This window comes from Adiantum capillus-veneris, chromosome 1 (genome assembly GCF_014529385.1).
Source record: "Adiantum capillus-veneris isolate H3 chromosome 1, ASM1452938v2, whole genome shotgun sequence".
Taxonomy (NCBI): domain Eukaryota; kingdom Viridiplantae; phylum Streptophyta; class Polypodiopsida; order Polypodiales; family Pteridaceae; genus Adiantum; species Adiantum capillus-veneris.
The window spans coordinates 131,491,793-131,507,626 of NC_140931.1; the positions used below are offsets into that span (position 1 = coordinate 131,491,793).

Below are 15,834 nucleotides of genomic sequence, written 5' to 3' on the forward strand. Positions count from 1 at the left end.
TCGCACACACACGGGCACCTCTATTACACAAACCCAACCCACCATTAGGGCTTCAATGACACAGGCTTTTTTCTCCACAAGCCATATATATAGTCTCTTGCATGTAGGGCAAGGTATAAGGTTGCATAGATGAAGACAAAATGTGTTCTATGTTTGTTGGGGGGCAATATGTGGAGAGTTTTTGGGAAATCATGTGGGCCATCCCAAGAACACTTGGTTGATGTTTTTAATGTCTTTTGAAAGTTTGATATCTACATAAAACATTCTTGTACAAAGTGTGCATAAGCAGTGTATGTTAGATGTCACTATGTATGGGCGACAGGTATGCATTGTACATAGTTTTGTTGTTTTGGTACATAGTATCATAGTGACATAAGAACACGTTTCGGCACCCTGAAACCCAGAAACGGTCGAAACGTTTCGGTGAATTAAGTCGATTTTTTTTGCCCCCTTTTGACCAATTGACCTCAAACCACCTGTTTGGGGATTGTTTAAGCCATGTACAAAGGCCGCCTCAAAAAATCGATACCTTGTTCACTCGTGACCAGCGTAACCGCGAAACGTTTCAAGGCTGAAACGTTTCACCCTGAAACGCGGTGTTTCACTGAGAAACGTTTCGGTCCAAAATGAGAGCACACTGAAACGTGAGACCGAAACGTGTGTTTAGCGATTTTGAAACTAAAACTATGGTAACTTGTTGTTAGTGAAACGGCTTGTGTTTCACTTGGTGAGCGAAACGTTTCACCTGTTGTGACCTGTCGAAACACGTTTCATGGTGACGCTGCTCGTGACTCAAGTCTCACATCTAGATTTTGGTATTTCACACGTCTTATGTACATTCAATGCATAATTATAGGTACATACATGTAACACAAAACCTGTGTTTCGCTTTCTTTGAGCTTCGAAACGAAACGTTTCAGAAACCCCGAAATGTCACGTTGGTACTAGATACGAGTATTGGCACTTAAAAGAATGACCAAGTACTTGAAAAACATGAGAAAAACTAAACTTTTATCCCCTTCTGGACGTGAGTGAGCTTGGGTTTTCTGGGAAGAAGAAGAAGCTATGTGTAGGTGTAGCTTGCCGTGAGAGTTAGGGTTTTGGAATAGAGGTACCCACGTGTTTATGCGAGGGCCTTTGGCCTTGATCGGAGAGTGTGTCTCTCATCAAGAAGGCCATGAACATGGAGGTTTAGCTCTGTAACTTCACCCTTGTTCATGTTTGGTTTAGTGATGAAAGCTGAATGGAATAGAGCTCTCTTCTATGCCTTTGTTTGCTTCTAGGGTTTTGTAGTTTAAACTCTATGGTATAACTCTATGGTATGCTAATGAATGGGAGAGGTTTTCTCCACGTTTTCCATCACTTTCTTTGAGTTTTTTAATTAAACTAAGAGTGATTTGTAGTAGGGCTTGATTTAAATGGTTTTGGTCCAATTATGTGTATATATGAGAGCGCCTGTGGAGTCTCTACTAGCACGTGGAGGGCGTTTGAGAAAGAGTGAAGCCCTTGGTTTTATCATCAAAGTGTAGAGATTTCTATTGCTTTTTCTCGCTTTTTTTCTTTGCTCTTATTGATCCCTTTACTTCCTTGAGTGCAATTGAATATAGTGGGAGTTGCACTGGTGTAGAGGGAAGCTAGTTGGAGCTAGTCGAGGTCGTGTGTGTAAGGTTGAGAAAATTTGTGAGCAGAGATTAGCCCATATCCCCTTGAGGAAGATATTCGCTTTATCCTCTTTTCTTTGTGGTGGCTTGACGTGTGTAGAGGCTAGCCCCCCAATCCTACTCACCGTGCATTCAGAATAGCAAGGGTTGTGTGAGACTTATTGGGATGGTGGATGTTCTCTACCAAGTTGCACCAACCTGATGGATGACTACTTCATGATCTTGATTGTGGTTCTTAGCAAGGCGTTTTAATCCTTTGCTATCCCTTGTTTGTGTCAGCATTGAGAGCAGCCATCTCTTGGCGGTGGATGTATCCAATATCACACTTGGAGATCGCCTTAGCATGGGAATAGTCTGCCAAGTTCTTAGTTGACCATACTATGTACACCTTATACAATGCTACTAGCGATGTTATGCATGGGCAAATGCATTGATCACACACACACACACACACACACACACACACACACACAAACTACATCTATATGTGTATTTTTTTTTCCTCTACAGAGGGATATGGATCCTTTAGTCTATTACTTTGTCTCCTTCATATCATCTTCCTTTGAACAAGCATTCATTTTTCTCAGTACCAACTTGACATTAATGGTTGTGCCAGTCTGATGCCTTGAGCTTCCTTCAGTCTGTGCTCTGTAATGACTACCTGACTATTGTACTTTCTTGTGAAACATGCACCTCTGCTTTACATAATGTCTTGTGGCCCTTTATTAATCAGTCAGTTTATGTCCAGGGTATACGTTCAATTTTGATAGACAAGGACAGAAACCCAAAGGTAGGTCTGATTTCTTATGTATTTGGAGACTTCTGTCAAAATTTTATCAACTGTCGATGTTTGTGCTTCAGTGGTTCAACTCTTCATTAATTATGTGTAGGTTGGAGTTTATTTAGTTTATGGATTTCTGGAAGTGTGTTCCCCTAAGTATTTTTCAGTCGAATGATCAATTTGCATTTAGTTGCATTGGGTGTAAGCTTTTGTAATGAAAGGCAAGCACAGTTGTGCCATGTGGTCATTGTCAATCAGTTGGCCTCATGATTTGACTTTTTTTGGAAGGTGTTATTTTCTTCATGAGGGCTAAGTATGTAGTCAGATTAAAATTCCTCCTCGTCTGCTTGCAGTGGGACCCACCTAGTCTTGAGCTGACTAGTCCGGAGATTGTGAATTACTATTTTGCCCCTTTGAAGGCAGAGGAGGGACAGGAGTTACGACTTCCAATTCGTCGTGACATGAAGAAAATTGTTTCGAGATTGTAATATCAGTACTGATCAGATACACTGCTCTATTGCAGTTGTTTAATGATTACATATAATTTGTTTGTGCAATTTTTGGCATACAGAAGGCCTTAGTAAAGCATTGAATTCTTGGAGCAATTTGTCAACTGTTGGATTAGTGCCTCATGACAAAGTTAATGATGGGAAACTTTTTATTTCCCTCTTATTAGAGAGGCATTAACTAAGCATTGTCTTTTGTATGTGTAGACCATTAGTAGAGAGTGTGGGCGTTTGTTTCCTATCTCTATAAAGAGGGACATTGAGTAGTGGGTTGTATTTCTCATCCTCGTGTGTAGGCCATTGTGACTTTTCATGTTGTTTATGCTGCGTAGAATATGGTCAGCTGAGCTTAAAATTACCTCAAGGTCCAAGTCTTGCCCATAAGGACCTACATGTCATAATAAAATTGTGTGAATGCAAAATGTGAAGTGGTTTATTTTATATGTTGCAATCAAATAATGAAATTGCTAGCATTAATCTTACTTCTGTTGAAAACGCTTAACACTAGTTTGGTACCAAATGGCAAAAAGGACATTTTTGTGTCCTTTATTCACAGATTTAGTTAAAATGGTACATGAAATCCCGAAAAACATTTCGAGAAATGCTCAAACTTAAAGAATGTTAACCAAAGTACTTACGAAAACATTTCGAGAAATGCTCAAACTTAATGAATTTTATCCAAAGTACTTCTAAAAATTACAATCCATTTTGTTTCATTTTCAAAAAATTGAAGTAAATAATGGTTTGTTTTATCTAGTTATCTCTAATAGCAAATTAGGTGTTTTTTTTCCCCTTGTGTCCCTTGCTTTTGTAGTTTTATGAGTGTTTTATCCCCTCTTATAATTTGTGAGCTTAGACTATTATGAACTCATGAAGGTATATTAAAATGACCTCAAGATTAAATCTTGCCTGTAAGGGTTGCATGTCATGTGTGAATGCAAAATGTGAAGTGGTTATATTAAATGCTGCAATCAAATGATGAAAATGGTAGCATTAGTCTTGCTTCTGTTGAAGAACTCTTAACACATTGTGTAAATCTACTTCTAACTTTCCCAAGGTTTTAGCTTGCCACTTAATGCGGTAAAACTCCACGGTATTGAGAGAAGATTGTATGGTATGGGCTTCCTTCATTAAGAGAGCTCGATTATGGGGTGGCACTTGAAACATTTTTTGTGAATTGAAAGCATGCATGATGGCTTCTTAGTCCATAGTTTGTTAAGTGTATCCAAGCAACTCCTTAACCACAACATTGTTAGAGGAATTTCCATTAGATGAGTCCGCTTCCTATTGTCTTTGGCTCCATGTACTTTACAACAGTATCTTTCTATCAAGAAATAACAAAACTCTTGTATTTTATAAATATAACATTATAAAAAACGCTTACTCAGACCACAAAATGAAAACAAGATACTATGTTTCTCATGACATCTTAAATGTTGTCCACATGTGGACATGTTGCAAGTCTCAACTTGGCTAGAATATCCAAGGCTTCACACGCTAAAAGTGCCTCTTTTCTTGACAATTTCTCACTTGGCCATTCCTTTTGCAATGGTTCGACTTATAAGCATTCCAAATTTAGGGAGGCATTTATGTGTCCTTTTTGTAGGTACTTTGCAACATAGTACACACTACTCATCCATTCTTTCCTGTACGCCTTCTCTTTGCTTTTACAAAATCTTCCATGCCTTGTGCGCCTTCTTCTTCTTCATCAAATCTACCATCATAGTGTCATACTTGTGCATTGCTTCTACAAGGATACTGCATTGGAAGCATTGAGATCTTCTATGTCCTAAACTAACCAAACTACCCAAGTTCTTGATATATAGAGCCCTAGGCTTGCAAGTACCACAAGGGGTGCATGCAACCAATGATGGGACAAACTTAATGCACAAATCTTTGTAATTATGTATGTTCATGTGTGTGTGTGTGCGTGCGTGCATGCACGCACGAGAGAGAGAGAGAGAGAGAGAGGAAAATGATTTTATGGAGCTGGCTTGGACCCCCTTTTCAAAAGGTGAAAACAAGAAAAGTCTATAACTGAACTTTTCAACTAAAAATCTTGAAATTTGAGCCGGCTTCAAATCCTCCTTGGGATAATTTGAGGCAGCCATATTTTAACTTGAGCAAGTTTTGGATAAAGCAAACCTACCTTTCCCGAGTGCGAGAGAAGAAGAATTGTGCCTCATGCATGGTCACAAGTGCACTCACTATTTCTTTATATGCAAATGTGTAAGGCATTTTGCAATTACGTCGATTTTGCATCTATAACAACTTACTGGTAACTATGCTTCACATGACCATATTGTTAGTTAATACTATGCATGGTGGTATGTACCTTGCACTTTTCTTTAAATCTGGGCCTATCTTCGATTCATCTAGGTGTACTGTTTTAGTCGTATAGCAAAGACCTTGTGAATTTTCTGTCCAAGTTACCATCAAATGATATTTTGTCCGTGGTGCGTATGGCTTACGAACTACTTTAAAATTATTTTAATACTTCCTACCGAAAGCTTCTTTTAGTGCTAGGTTTCATTATGTGGCTAGGTCTTCCTTGCATCTCTAGAGGTATTAAAAGGGGTATGGCCCCTTGTAAAGGCCGGTTTTTGGTTCTGGTGTTTGTTTTTTGTTGTGATGGTTGGACTCTTTTGAAACTGTTGATTGGCGGGGTGGCTCTCTTGGCAGCCCGACATAGTTGATGTAATTTTTTTGAACTCCATGGCTCATCCTCAACATGGAGGAGTTGTATGCTTTCTTTCAATATTATTTCAACTCAGTCAATTGAATGAGTACTGCTAAGAAAAAAAAACTTCTTATTGGATATCTTTGTATTTATTTCAAAATAGAATCCTTACACTTTTTGTTTTGCACGTATTAGTGGCCCTTGAGATTATCCACACTAATACAATATCATTTCCATTCTCATCACAAAATGGAGCAGAATAATTAGGTTGAGCACATACAACCATGTGGATGATTTAATCCTCAAATTTGATAGCTTTGCCGCACCTTATCAATGACTACGTTGACCTTGCGATTGCATTGGGGTGGCATGGATATAGGCAACCACAACCCCAACCTTGCAAACTCATAAGCTGATGCATGCATGGATGACCTAAAATCATTTATTAGTTCCACTATGAAGAAGTTGTACTTATGCTCAACTATGCATTATTAATGGCGATGTTTTCAAGCACACTTTTAGGGGTTTCTCTAGGTTTTCGCATGAAAGTGTATATGAGCTTTATGTAATTCTGTCGAACCCCATTTCTACTTTTGTTGTCTATGATTTGTAAGCACATGCAGGTTTAATGTAATGCTTTCTAATTGCATTCCTACTTCATGGATTTGGCACTATCCTTAGACCTACCCCTATTTCCAAAACTCCATGCTATGGTTTTTATCGTGTTCTAAGGGCAAGTTTGTTTCTCCTTACCAAGCAGACAATTTCTATGTAAGAGATGATCTTGTTTAGAAGGACCTTATGCATAGTAGATCACTTTTTCTTGGTTGAATCTAGGCCTTGTGCGAATTGATCGTTGGATTCATGCAAGAGTGCTTGATTTTAGATAGGTCAACTGGATCACCTAAAAATTAAGGGAGCTATTTGAGAAAATAAGCCAGGACTCTCTAAATATCCTTTTTTTTAGGCTTAGTTCTTGGGAGCTTTGCATAGACACAACTTCAGATTTTGCCTTGTATTTGTCTTGGTACTCTAGGAGAGTAGCTAGAGTGATCAACTTATTCTCACCTCTATAGGATTTTTTTTTGCCTTGGATTTTATTAGGCCTTGGACCTACTATTGAGGGTTTTCAAGAAGCCTAGGGAACCTCTATTTTTCTCTTAGTTGAATACAAAATTTTTTGCCTCATTTGCCTCCATCACACATCCATAAATGGCGCTTCTCTTTTTCTTTTTTGGTGTTGCTAGCTATCGGAGGCTTGTATTCTTCATTCTACTTACTTTGTAGGCAATAATCATGCTCGATTGTCTACCTTATCAACAATGGGTCTACAATAAAACTAAGCCTCTTGTGCCTATCTTGGATTTGCTAATGTTTTCATTAGCCATGAGTGGTTCATTGTGTCAAGAAGTTTTGGATGGACTAGAGGAACCTGAATCATATAGAATAGTTCCATTGCTATCCCCGTTTTCTTAACTTTCTTGTTTGATTGATGTGGGAGGTCCATAGCTTTGCTTCTTTTGTGACTTGAAAGATAGAGTTCTTGCTATATTGGCTCCATGGTTGAGGACTCTACACCGAGTCCACGGGTCCACTCGCAACAAATAATCTAGTTGGGCTCTCATTGGAATCACCTGGTTTTATGTCTCTAAGCCTATCTAGGTAGTCCCATGTTAGGTGGTCAAGACCACGGTGTGCACTATATGTCTTGGAACATCTTGCCAAGACTTTCATCTAAAATTGTCTTGTAGTCTTCTTCCTTTGCATACAAATCAGAGAAAAATCTTGTTATAGCAAGGGCCGAAGCTAGTGTTTCAAGTCTAAGATGTTGTGGATGAACTAGAACTAGGTTGGCATGTAAGTGGTTTGATAATCACTTCAATGAGTACTCTTCTAGGTGTTTTTGGCTCTATATTTTTTTGGGGAACCAGAATCATGCACATTAGGTCCACTCTTAGAGAGGTCAAGTATAATCTATGTGCCTATTATGTGGGTTCAACAAAAGGAATTTTTTTTGAAGGCCTAATTCAGTCATTCCAAGCATGATTGCTAGTCTCATTTGGATATGGTCACGTTTTCCCATTGTGGAAGGGTTTCCAAATATGAGAATGGTTTCCTCGAAACTTGTACCGATTTTCTAGAGGCATTTGGCATATGGTGCTGGATTCTTCATAGTGGCGTTTGAGTACCAAAGTGTTTGTGTTGCAATTTTGTTTTGTGGGTCTCAAGATAGCCATTTTTGGCAGTGACTTTGTCATATTGCTACCTATCTAACATTCATTGAATTTTGTTTGGAGTCACTAGAGCTTTAACTCTATCACATGCCCTAAAGTTAGAGTACCCAACCAAGTATGGCTAGAGAGAATAATTCTCACTATAGGGTGTCATTAGTTTATCCATATAGATATTTATTTCATATATAGAAGGAAGATTTATCTTGACGAAAATTATGGGCAATCTAATGTTGGAATTAGGGTTGCAGGAAAAGACACACAGCTTGGAAAAGATGAAGGAAGCTCAAGGAACACAACAGAGATAATGTATTACTTAGTGTGCAATGGAAGATAGATAGCCCTAGAGTGATGGGCGTATATACAACACACAAGGGGAAAAACTTCCTAGTAAGGGAAAAAATGCATCCGGGGTCCTAAGTGTGTTCGCACACATCACTACGACATGTATATGGTAACAAATACCCCCCAAGAGTGATGAGATAAATGAGAGCTGGCACATAGAGTATAGGGAAGTGCCATGCCCTGAGGATGATCAATCCACAAAGGGGAGTAAGACCAAAGCTTTGCAAAAAGCTTCGAACTTCTCATGAGACAATGCCTTTGTGAAAAGATCTGCAAGGTTGTCCTATGTTGGCACATAAGCCAAGCTGATCCCTCCTGCTGAGAGCCTCTCCCTAACATAGTGGTAATGCACCTCAATGTGCTTTTGTGCGAGCATGAAAAATTGGGTTCCTTGCAACTGCCAATGCGCTCTAACTTTCAGTGTAGATAGTGTTGCCAGTGTCTTGTCCAACACCCAAATCAATCATAAGGTGTCTGAGCCATACACACTCAACCATAGATGTGAAGACTGCCTTGTACTTAGCCTCACAACTGGAAGTGGCCACAATAGGTTGCTTCTTGCTCAACCATGATATTCATGAATTGCTGAGCATGAAGCAAAAACCACTTGTGGACACGCACGTGTCAAAACAACCAACCCAATATGAGTTCGAAAAAGCATGTAAATCTGGTGGCAATGATCCCCCCTTGGGATAAAACAAGCCAAGATGTAAAGTGCCACTCAAGTAGCAAAAAAACCTCTTGAAAGCTTGCCAATTCTTAGACCCTAGGCTATGCATAAATCTGCTGACTTGTGAGACTGCAAATTGAATATCCGGCCTCGTGTTGCACACATAAATAAGGTAGCCAACAACAGTTTGGTGAAGAGTGACATCGACAAGATCACCAGCATCATGAAGACTCAATTTTAAACATGTTTCCATAGGAGTGGAAATAGGTTTGCAATCCTTAAGTCCAAACTTACATAGCAATGTCTCTATGTAACTTGTCTGACACAAGGCAATACCACCATCACACTGCTTAAACTGTGTACCCAAGTAATGATGCAATAGCTCCAAATATTTCATCTTGAAAGTAGCATTCAAATCAGCCTTAAATTCAGCAGTATGTCTCAACACTTGGTCATTAAAAAGTATACCTAAATTGGGAAAAATGCACCTCACCTTTAACTTGGCCAAAAGTTCTCAAAAAACTAAAAAAACATCAATTTTTGGAGCAACTTAAAAAAATAATAGTGAACATTGTCAAAAAGACTTCAATTTTTTGAACTAAAGTTAATATAGAAAGTTTTTTAAGACAAAAAAGTGCAAATATTCCTAAAAAAATTACACAACATTTCACTAAAAAAACAATTACATCCTCGAAAGCTTACAAATGAAGGTTCAAGGCTTTCAATTACAATCCTTGATATTTTTCCATCAAATTTTTTATAATTTGTTGACGAAGATGACCAATTTTCTTCAAAGTGAGAGCATAAAATAGAATTTTCATATCCTCCAAGTTTAGTTTATTGATACGTCGTTCGCTATTTTTTGTTTTCTTCTTCTTAGTCACCTTGATCACCTCAAATAGTACTTACTTGTATTTGTATCTTCTCAAACTGCTTTGTATCAATGAACATCAATTGAATACAACTTTGCAATACACTTGTACCGTAGAATACATGAGTATGAAGATTTTTGTTCATTTGTTGTGTATAAGTATTTTAAGATCCAAGTTTTTTCAATTCTAGAAAACAAGAGTACTTCAATCCTGTATATTTTCGGAATACAAGTTTTATCACTTCTCTATTTCACAACATAAGATTGTAACAATTTTGTATTTTAGAATACAAAATTACAACACAAGTGTATTCTAGAATACAAGTTTGTAACCCATGTGTATTCTGGAATACAATTTTGTAGCACAAGTGTATTCTGGAATACAAGTTTGTAGCATAGATGTATTCTAGAATACAACTTTGTTACAATCTTGTATTCCAAAACACAATGAGAAGGTTTTTCTCTCTCCACAGGTCGTATCTAGGTATGTCTTTTCTATCTTCATGTTCTCTATCTCCTTGTTCTCCGTGTGAGTTTGCTTAATCTTCATGTGTGTACTTTGCATGGTTGTGCGAAAATCCTTTTTGCATTTTGCGCGTGCACACGAAGTTTAAAAGAAAATTTCGGGTCCAAAACTTGGACAAACATATTTAGCATTTTGAGAAATTCTTCTAAAGGTATCCTGTGATTTTTTATGCCCTCAAAATTTTGTTTTGAGCATCACAACAGAAGATGTTTTCAGCCATACAAAAAATCTTCCTATGTGTATCTTACCAAAAACATGTATTGGTGTGGAGGTTAAAATTACACATGCATGATGGATTGTAGATACAAAGAGAGCTGTGTTTTGACAATCTTGTGCAAAGGAAGTTGCCATTGGTTGTTTGATACATTGGTTGTGTAGATCTTTGTACACAGGGTGCGGATTTATTGTTATATGCATACGGACACAACAAGAAAGCAAGTGTGATTCTTCTATTCTTGATGTACTTTTCAATGAGTATAGGTTGGATGGTATAAACTACTCTCTTTGGTCTTCCTTGGTCAAACAAATACTTGTTGTAAGAAATTTGTGAGATTATGTGGTTGGCTTGGAGATTCAACCGTTGAGTGTTGCTCTAGCCACTCCTCAAAGAGATAGTGTGAGTACTATTGTAGCACCTATTTTTGTTGAGACTATAGAGCAAGGGAGATGGAACTAGCATGATGCACTTGCTTTTGGTATCATTTTGTTAACATATAAAAGATCTATTGTACCATAAATAAAGACATACTTTGATTTTTTAATCTTCTTTGTTTGATTTTTTTGTAAATTTTATATCCTTCGTGTATGTATTTTGGATTTGGTATGCTTGATAGCAAGAATTTATGGTTCTTTGGTCGATGTTTACAGCTTCTTCTTTGTAAAGGCTTCTCCTTCTGGTGATGCTCATGTTTTTAAGAAGCAAAGAAGAGTTCAACAATTTAATCTTGCCGATTAATCTTCATTTCCTCTAATTGGTTCAGGTCGTACAGGTTCACTCACTCCCTCACGTAGTAAACTTGCTCCCATCAGTCCTCACTTTCAAGCACTTAGGATACATGTGTCAATAGCTAGAGCAGATTCTATAACAAAACTTCTTCCACCTCCTTTCGCTTTTGGAAGTGGTGCTCCTCGATGACATTTGTTAGATGCACATCAATTTCTAGAACAAGCTCAAGGTATTGACGAGACTTTACCAATGGTGCCTTTACAGAGAGTCATTGTTCCCCCTAGAGGTATGCTTGCTACCACTTATAAACAAAAAAAAAGCATCAACTCATGATGTTCAAATCCTTTAGGAGCATGCACGACACAAGAAGCTTGAAGGTCATGCTTGGTCAATTGGAGTAGGTGTTTTTGGGCACAATCAAACAATTATTGAACCTCTTATTTCTTTATGCCGTTGATGATAAAGGTCCCAACAATGAGGAAAGCGTTTTAAAAGTGGTAGGTTATCTTGTTGATGTCAGAGAAAATACCCCTCAAGATATCTTATATTGTCTTCTAGAAGGGAAAGAAAAACAAATTGTGAATGACAAAGAGAAGAAATATGCTTTCAAACTTGCTTCATAATTTTAGTTTTTAGTTTTGTTTATGAAGCTTTGTTGCAAAAGTAGAGATAATCTTGTTACTTAACTTTTTAAAAATTAGATGCAAAATTTGAGGTTTGTAAATTAAAAACCTCTTTTTTATTTTCATTTTTCATCACAATAATGCAATCACAAAGTTTATGTTTTATTAATTGGTCAAAAATTGATGTGATTATGGGAATGTAAATTTTTTGAGTTAAATATGTGATTGTAAATTCGTCAATTCTCCATTGTTTCAAGATCCTTCATTGTTAAATGAAGCATGATGTAGAAATTTTAAGATTTTTTAGCCATAAAGTTTCTTGAAAAAACCTTGCGAGCTTAAATGCTCTTTTTTTGAGTTTTTTTGGGTTTTTTTGTGGCAATCAAAACTACACCTCATGCCCTATTGTAATTTTTGATGACCGAGTGTTTCTCTCATTTGGTCCATTGATCAGCAAATCATCCATATATATAGAGAAGGACAATGAGAAGTACATCACCCCACGCTTTACATACAATGTGCTTTTTGTTGGACCGTCCTTTAACGACAAAACCGCGAGGTTGCGTTACATAAACTTCCTCAAATATCTCACCATTCAAGAAAGCAGTAACAATGTCTGATTGATGTACATCCCAACCAAAATGAGATGCCAATGCAAATAGAAAATGCACAGTACTCATACCACAAGTGGGAGCAAAAGTCTCTTCATAATCTATGCATTTTTGCTGTGCATAACCCTTAACAAGTCAAGCCTTATAGCGATCAATCTCACCATCCGGCTTGCGTTTCAACTTGTAAACCGACTTTCTACCAATGGTATTTGCCCCAAGAGGAAAATCAAAGTCCATGTGTCATTTTCTGTAAGTGCATCATATTCAAATTGTATGGCAGCCATCCAATTTTTTGAATTTTGTGCTTCATCAAAAGACAGAGGTTCGTCAACATCACATAAGCTAGACACAATCAAAGCATAACAATCTGATACATCAGATGCATGGCAAGAACCTAAACGGGTACGACTAGACAAAGGTGCATCCAATTTACTGTCACACAAAGTATGCATTAGACATTTTGGCATACCTCTAACCTGCTAATTCTCAACCCTTTCCTCATCAAGTACATCATGTACATCTACATCAATAATAGGATGACCTATAACATTTTTAGAAACCCCCATAGGTTGTACATTTGCCTCATTGGAATTTACATTCGAACTTCCACCAATGAAAAGAGGCAACAAAGTGTCATAAATGTCCTGTGAGCTTGCATTACTGTCTCTAGTACATGACAATAGGGGTTGGACAGAATCTTCCACAAACAAAACATCTGGTGAGACCAAGATACGCTTTGTTTGTGGATGATACAACTTGTGACCTTTGCTTTTAGCACTATAACCAACAAAAATACATTTTACAGCCTTATCATCCAATTTTTTGCGTTGTGTTTGTGGCACCAAAGCATATGCCAAACAACCAAAAACACGCATGTGCTCAATAGAAGTCTTTTTGTCATGCCATGCTTCATATGGAGTCAACTTTCATAGGACACCTATTTAGTACATAAGTGGCACGCATGATAGCCTCAAGCCAAAACGAATGCGACAAAGCTTGACTTTTGACCATACATCATGCCATTTCCATGAAAGACCTATTTTTTCTCTCACCAACAACGGTTTTGTTGAGGTGTATACGGCACTGTACATTGGTGTTTTATCCCACGACTAGCCAAAAATGCATTTAATTCATGAGATATATATCCCCCCCCCCGGATCGGAACGGAGAGTGCCCATATACATTTTGAGACATTTTCAGCCATAGCTAAACATTGTTTGAAGCACATAAACACTTCGGACTTTGCTTTAAGCGGATACACCCATGCATGCCTAGAGTAATCATCAACGAAATTCACGAAGTAAAGGTAATTGCCCAAGGACGGAGTTTGCATGGGCCCACAAACATCACTATGCACAAGCTACAACTTGCATGTCGCCCTAACTGAACCATCCTCTGGAACTTTGAGCGCTGCATCTTACCAATGCAGCCTTCACAAACATGTTTGACAGGTGATTCAAGAGGCGGCAAAGAAGCAACCATATCAGATTTTTGTAAACGCAGCAAACTGGCAAAATTCAGACGCCCAAAACGTGCATGGCAAAGTTTTACATCTGAAACAGCCGTTGAATCCTCAACATCATGTGAAAAATTTTGTCCACACTTGTCATAAAAAGTGAGCTTACATAGCCCACTTGTCATAAAAAGTGACCTTACATAGCCCATATATAAAATGCCAGATGCAACAATTTCATCACCAAAATTGAGATCATGTACTATACATCTGTCATCCTCAAATTTGACTACAAGACCAAGTCTAGCAAGTGCAGATACAAACAAAAGATGCTTCTTGATCCCACGTACATAAAATGCATCAACAAGTGTGAAAGAACTACCATTTGCAATAGTAAGCACAATCTTTCCAAGTTCCTGAACTGGATAAGAGGCATCGTTGGCAGAAGTGACTAAATTCCCATGAGGGACAGACTCAAGAGAGGTAAACAAATTACGATGTGAGGTAATGTGCTTTGTAGCACCACTATCAAAATACCACACATGTGAATCCCACTCTGCATCTACATAATCAGCGTTGGCAAAAGTGACTAAATTCCCATGAGGGACAGACTCAAGAGAGGTAAACAAATTACAATGTGAGGTAATGTGCTTTGTAGCACCACTATCAAAATACCACACATGTAAATCTGCAGCAACTGACATGCATGCATCATGGACAATTGGATCATAAGTACACTCTCTACTAAAAGACCACTCTACATCTACATAATCATCACAATCTCCCTTCACAGAAGACTCTACAATAGCTGCACTTGTATTGGACCCTGTAGTTGATCCAGCCTCTTTCTTCTTAGCCTCTTTTGCCTTCAATTTTGTACACTACTTGATCAAGTGATCATTATCTTTACAATAATGGCAATGCATCTTCTTTTTGCCCTTATCACAAGAATTCCCAGACAAAGCGCTACCAGCAGAAGCATTAGGAAGAAAAATTATCCACTAGCAGAAGAACCATGAGAAGTGGTTACATTGTTGTTACCACCTTTTCTTTGAGCAGCAATAAAAGCATGTTCAGTTACATGTTGTTTAGTCCTATTTCTTCTAGAAAGCAACTCTTTCAACAACAATGTGCATAATGCATCTGGATTTCCTTGGATCATAGGTCTCCAAGTACTAGTAAAAGTCTGGTACGAATCTGGCAAAGTATCAAGAACAATCTGCACAAGATAACTGTCAAAAATGACTTCGTCCGTAGAAATAAGTTGCTCGTTTATATCCTTGACACCAGCAAGGAAAGTGTCCATTTCATCTTCCTCATGCATAATCTTCGACTCCATCTCTTTATGCAGCAATGCAATTTTTGCCTCATTGCCACTTGCATAAAGACCAACCAGAATATCCCAAGCTTCTTTTTTCAGATTTTGCTAAATGAATGTGAGGAGTAATGGCACTTTGTAGATAGTTCAATCAATGCATGAGCCTGCACAGCTTTTACATCCCAATGAGCTTGCTTAGTCGTAGGTAAAACAACTATGGCAGCAGCAATCCTGCCACCAAAACCTGCAACATCCTCAACATCGCCTACGTCCTCAAAACGAGGACATACATCAATGCCCTACACAATAGTCCAAACTCCCTTCGACACAAGAACATGTTGCATCATATAAGCCCACATAGGGTAATTGTCCCCATCCAATCTATCCTCAACAGCAAACGTCTTGAACACATCTGTATTGTTGTTGATGGCCGGAAATGACATGCCATATGGGGTGGCCTCTACACCACACATAGCCTGAACATCCCCAAGCATTATCTCAAGGTAGGAATGATCCTATAGGCAGGAAGGGGCACCACCTAGTATAAGTGCGGCTAGGACGCAAACACACATGACCTAGGGTAGCAAAAAAAAGATGCCCTCTAGGTAACCA

The 15,834-nt window shown here is 38.2% G+C and overlaps 1 protein-coding gene across 3 annotated transcripts in view; it reads left to right on the forward strand.

Moving 5' to 3' along the window:
• LOC147465574 (3-hydroxyisobutyryl-CoA hydrolase 1-like) overlaps positions 1-3,133 on the forward strand; it is a 30,408-nt gene extending 27,275 nt beyond the window's left edge. For 2 of the 3 annotated variants that reach the window (XM_086520612.1, XM_086520617.1), the window contains exons 13-14: positions 2,410-2,451; positions 2,796-3,133. In XM_086520612.1, the coding sequence (XP_086376738.1) occupies positions 2,410-2,451; positions 2,796-2,930 (177 nt within the window). In that variant the 3' untranslated portion in view covers positions 2,931-3,133. The remainder of the gene's footprint in view (positions 1-2,409; positions 2,452-2,795) is intronic. The other variant, XM_086520615.1, reaches the window with a different exon arrangement.
• Positions 3,134-15,834: the final 12,701 nt, after the last annotated feature.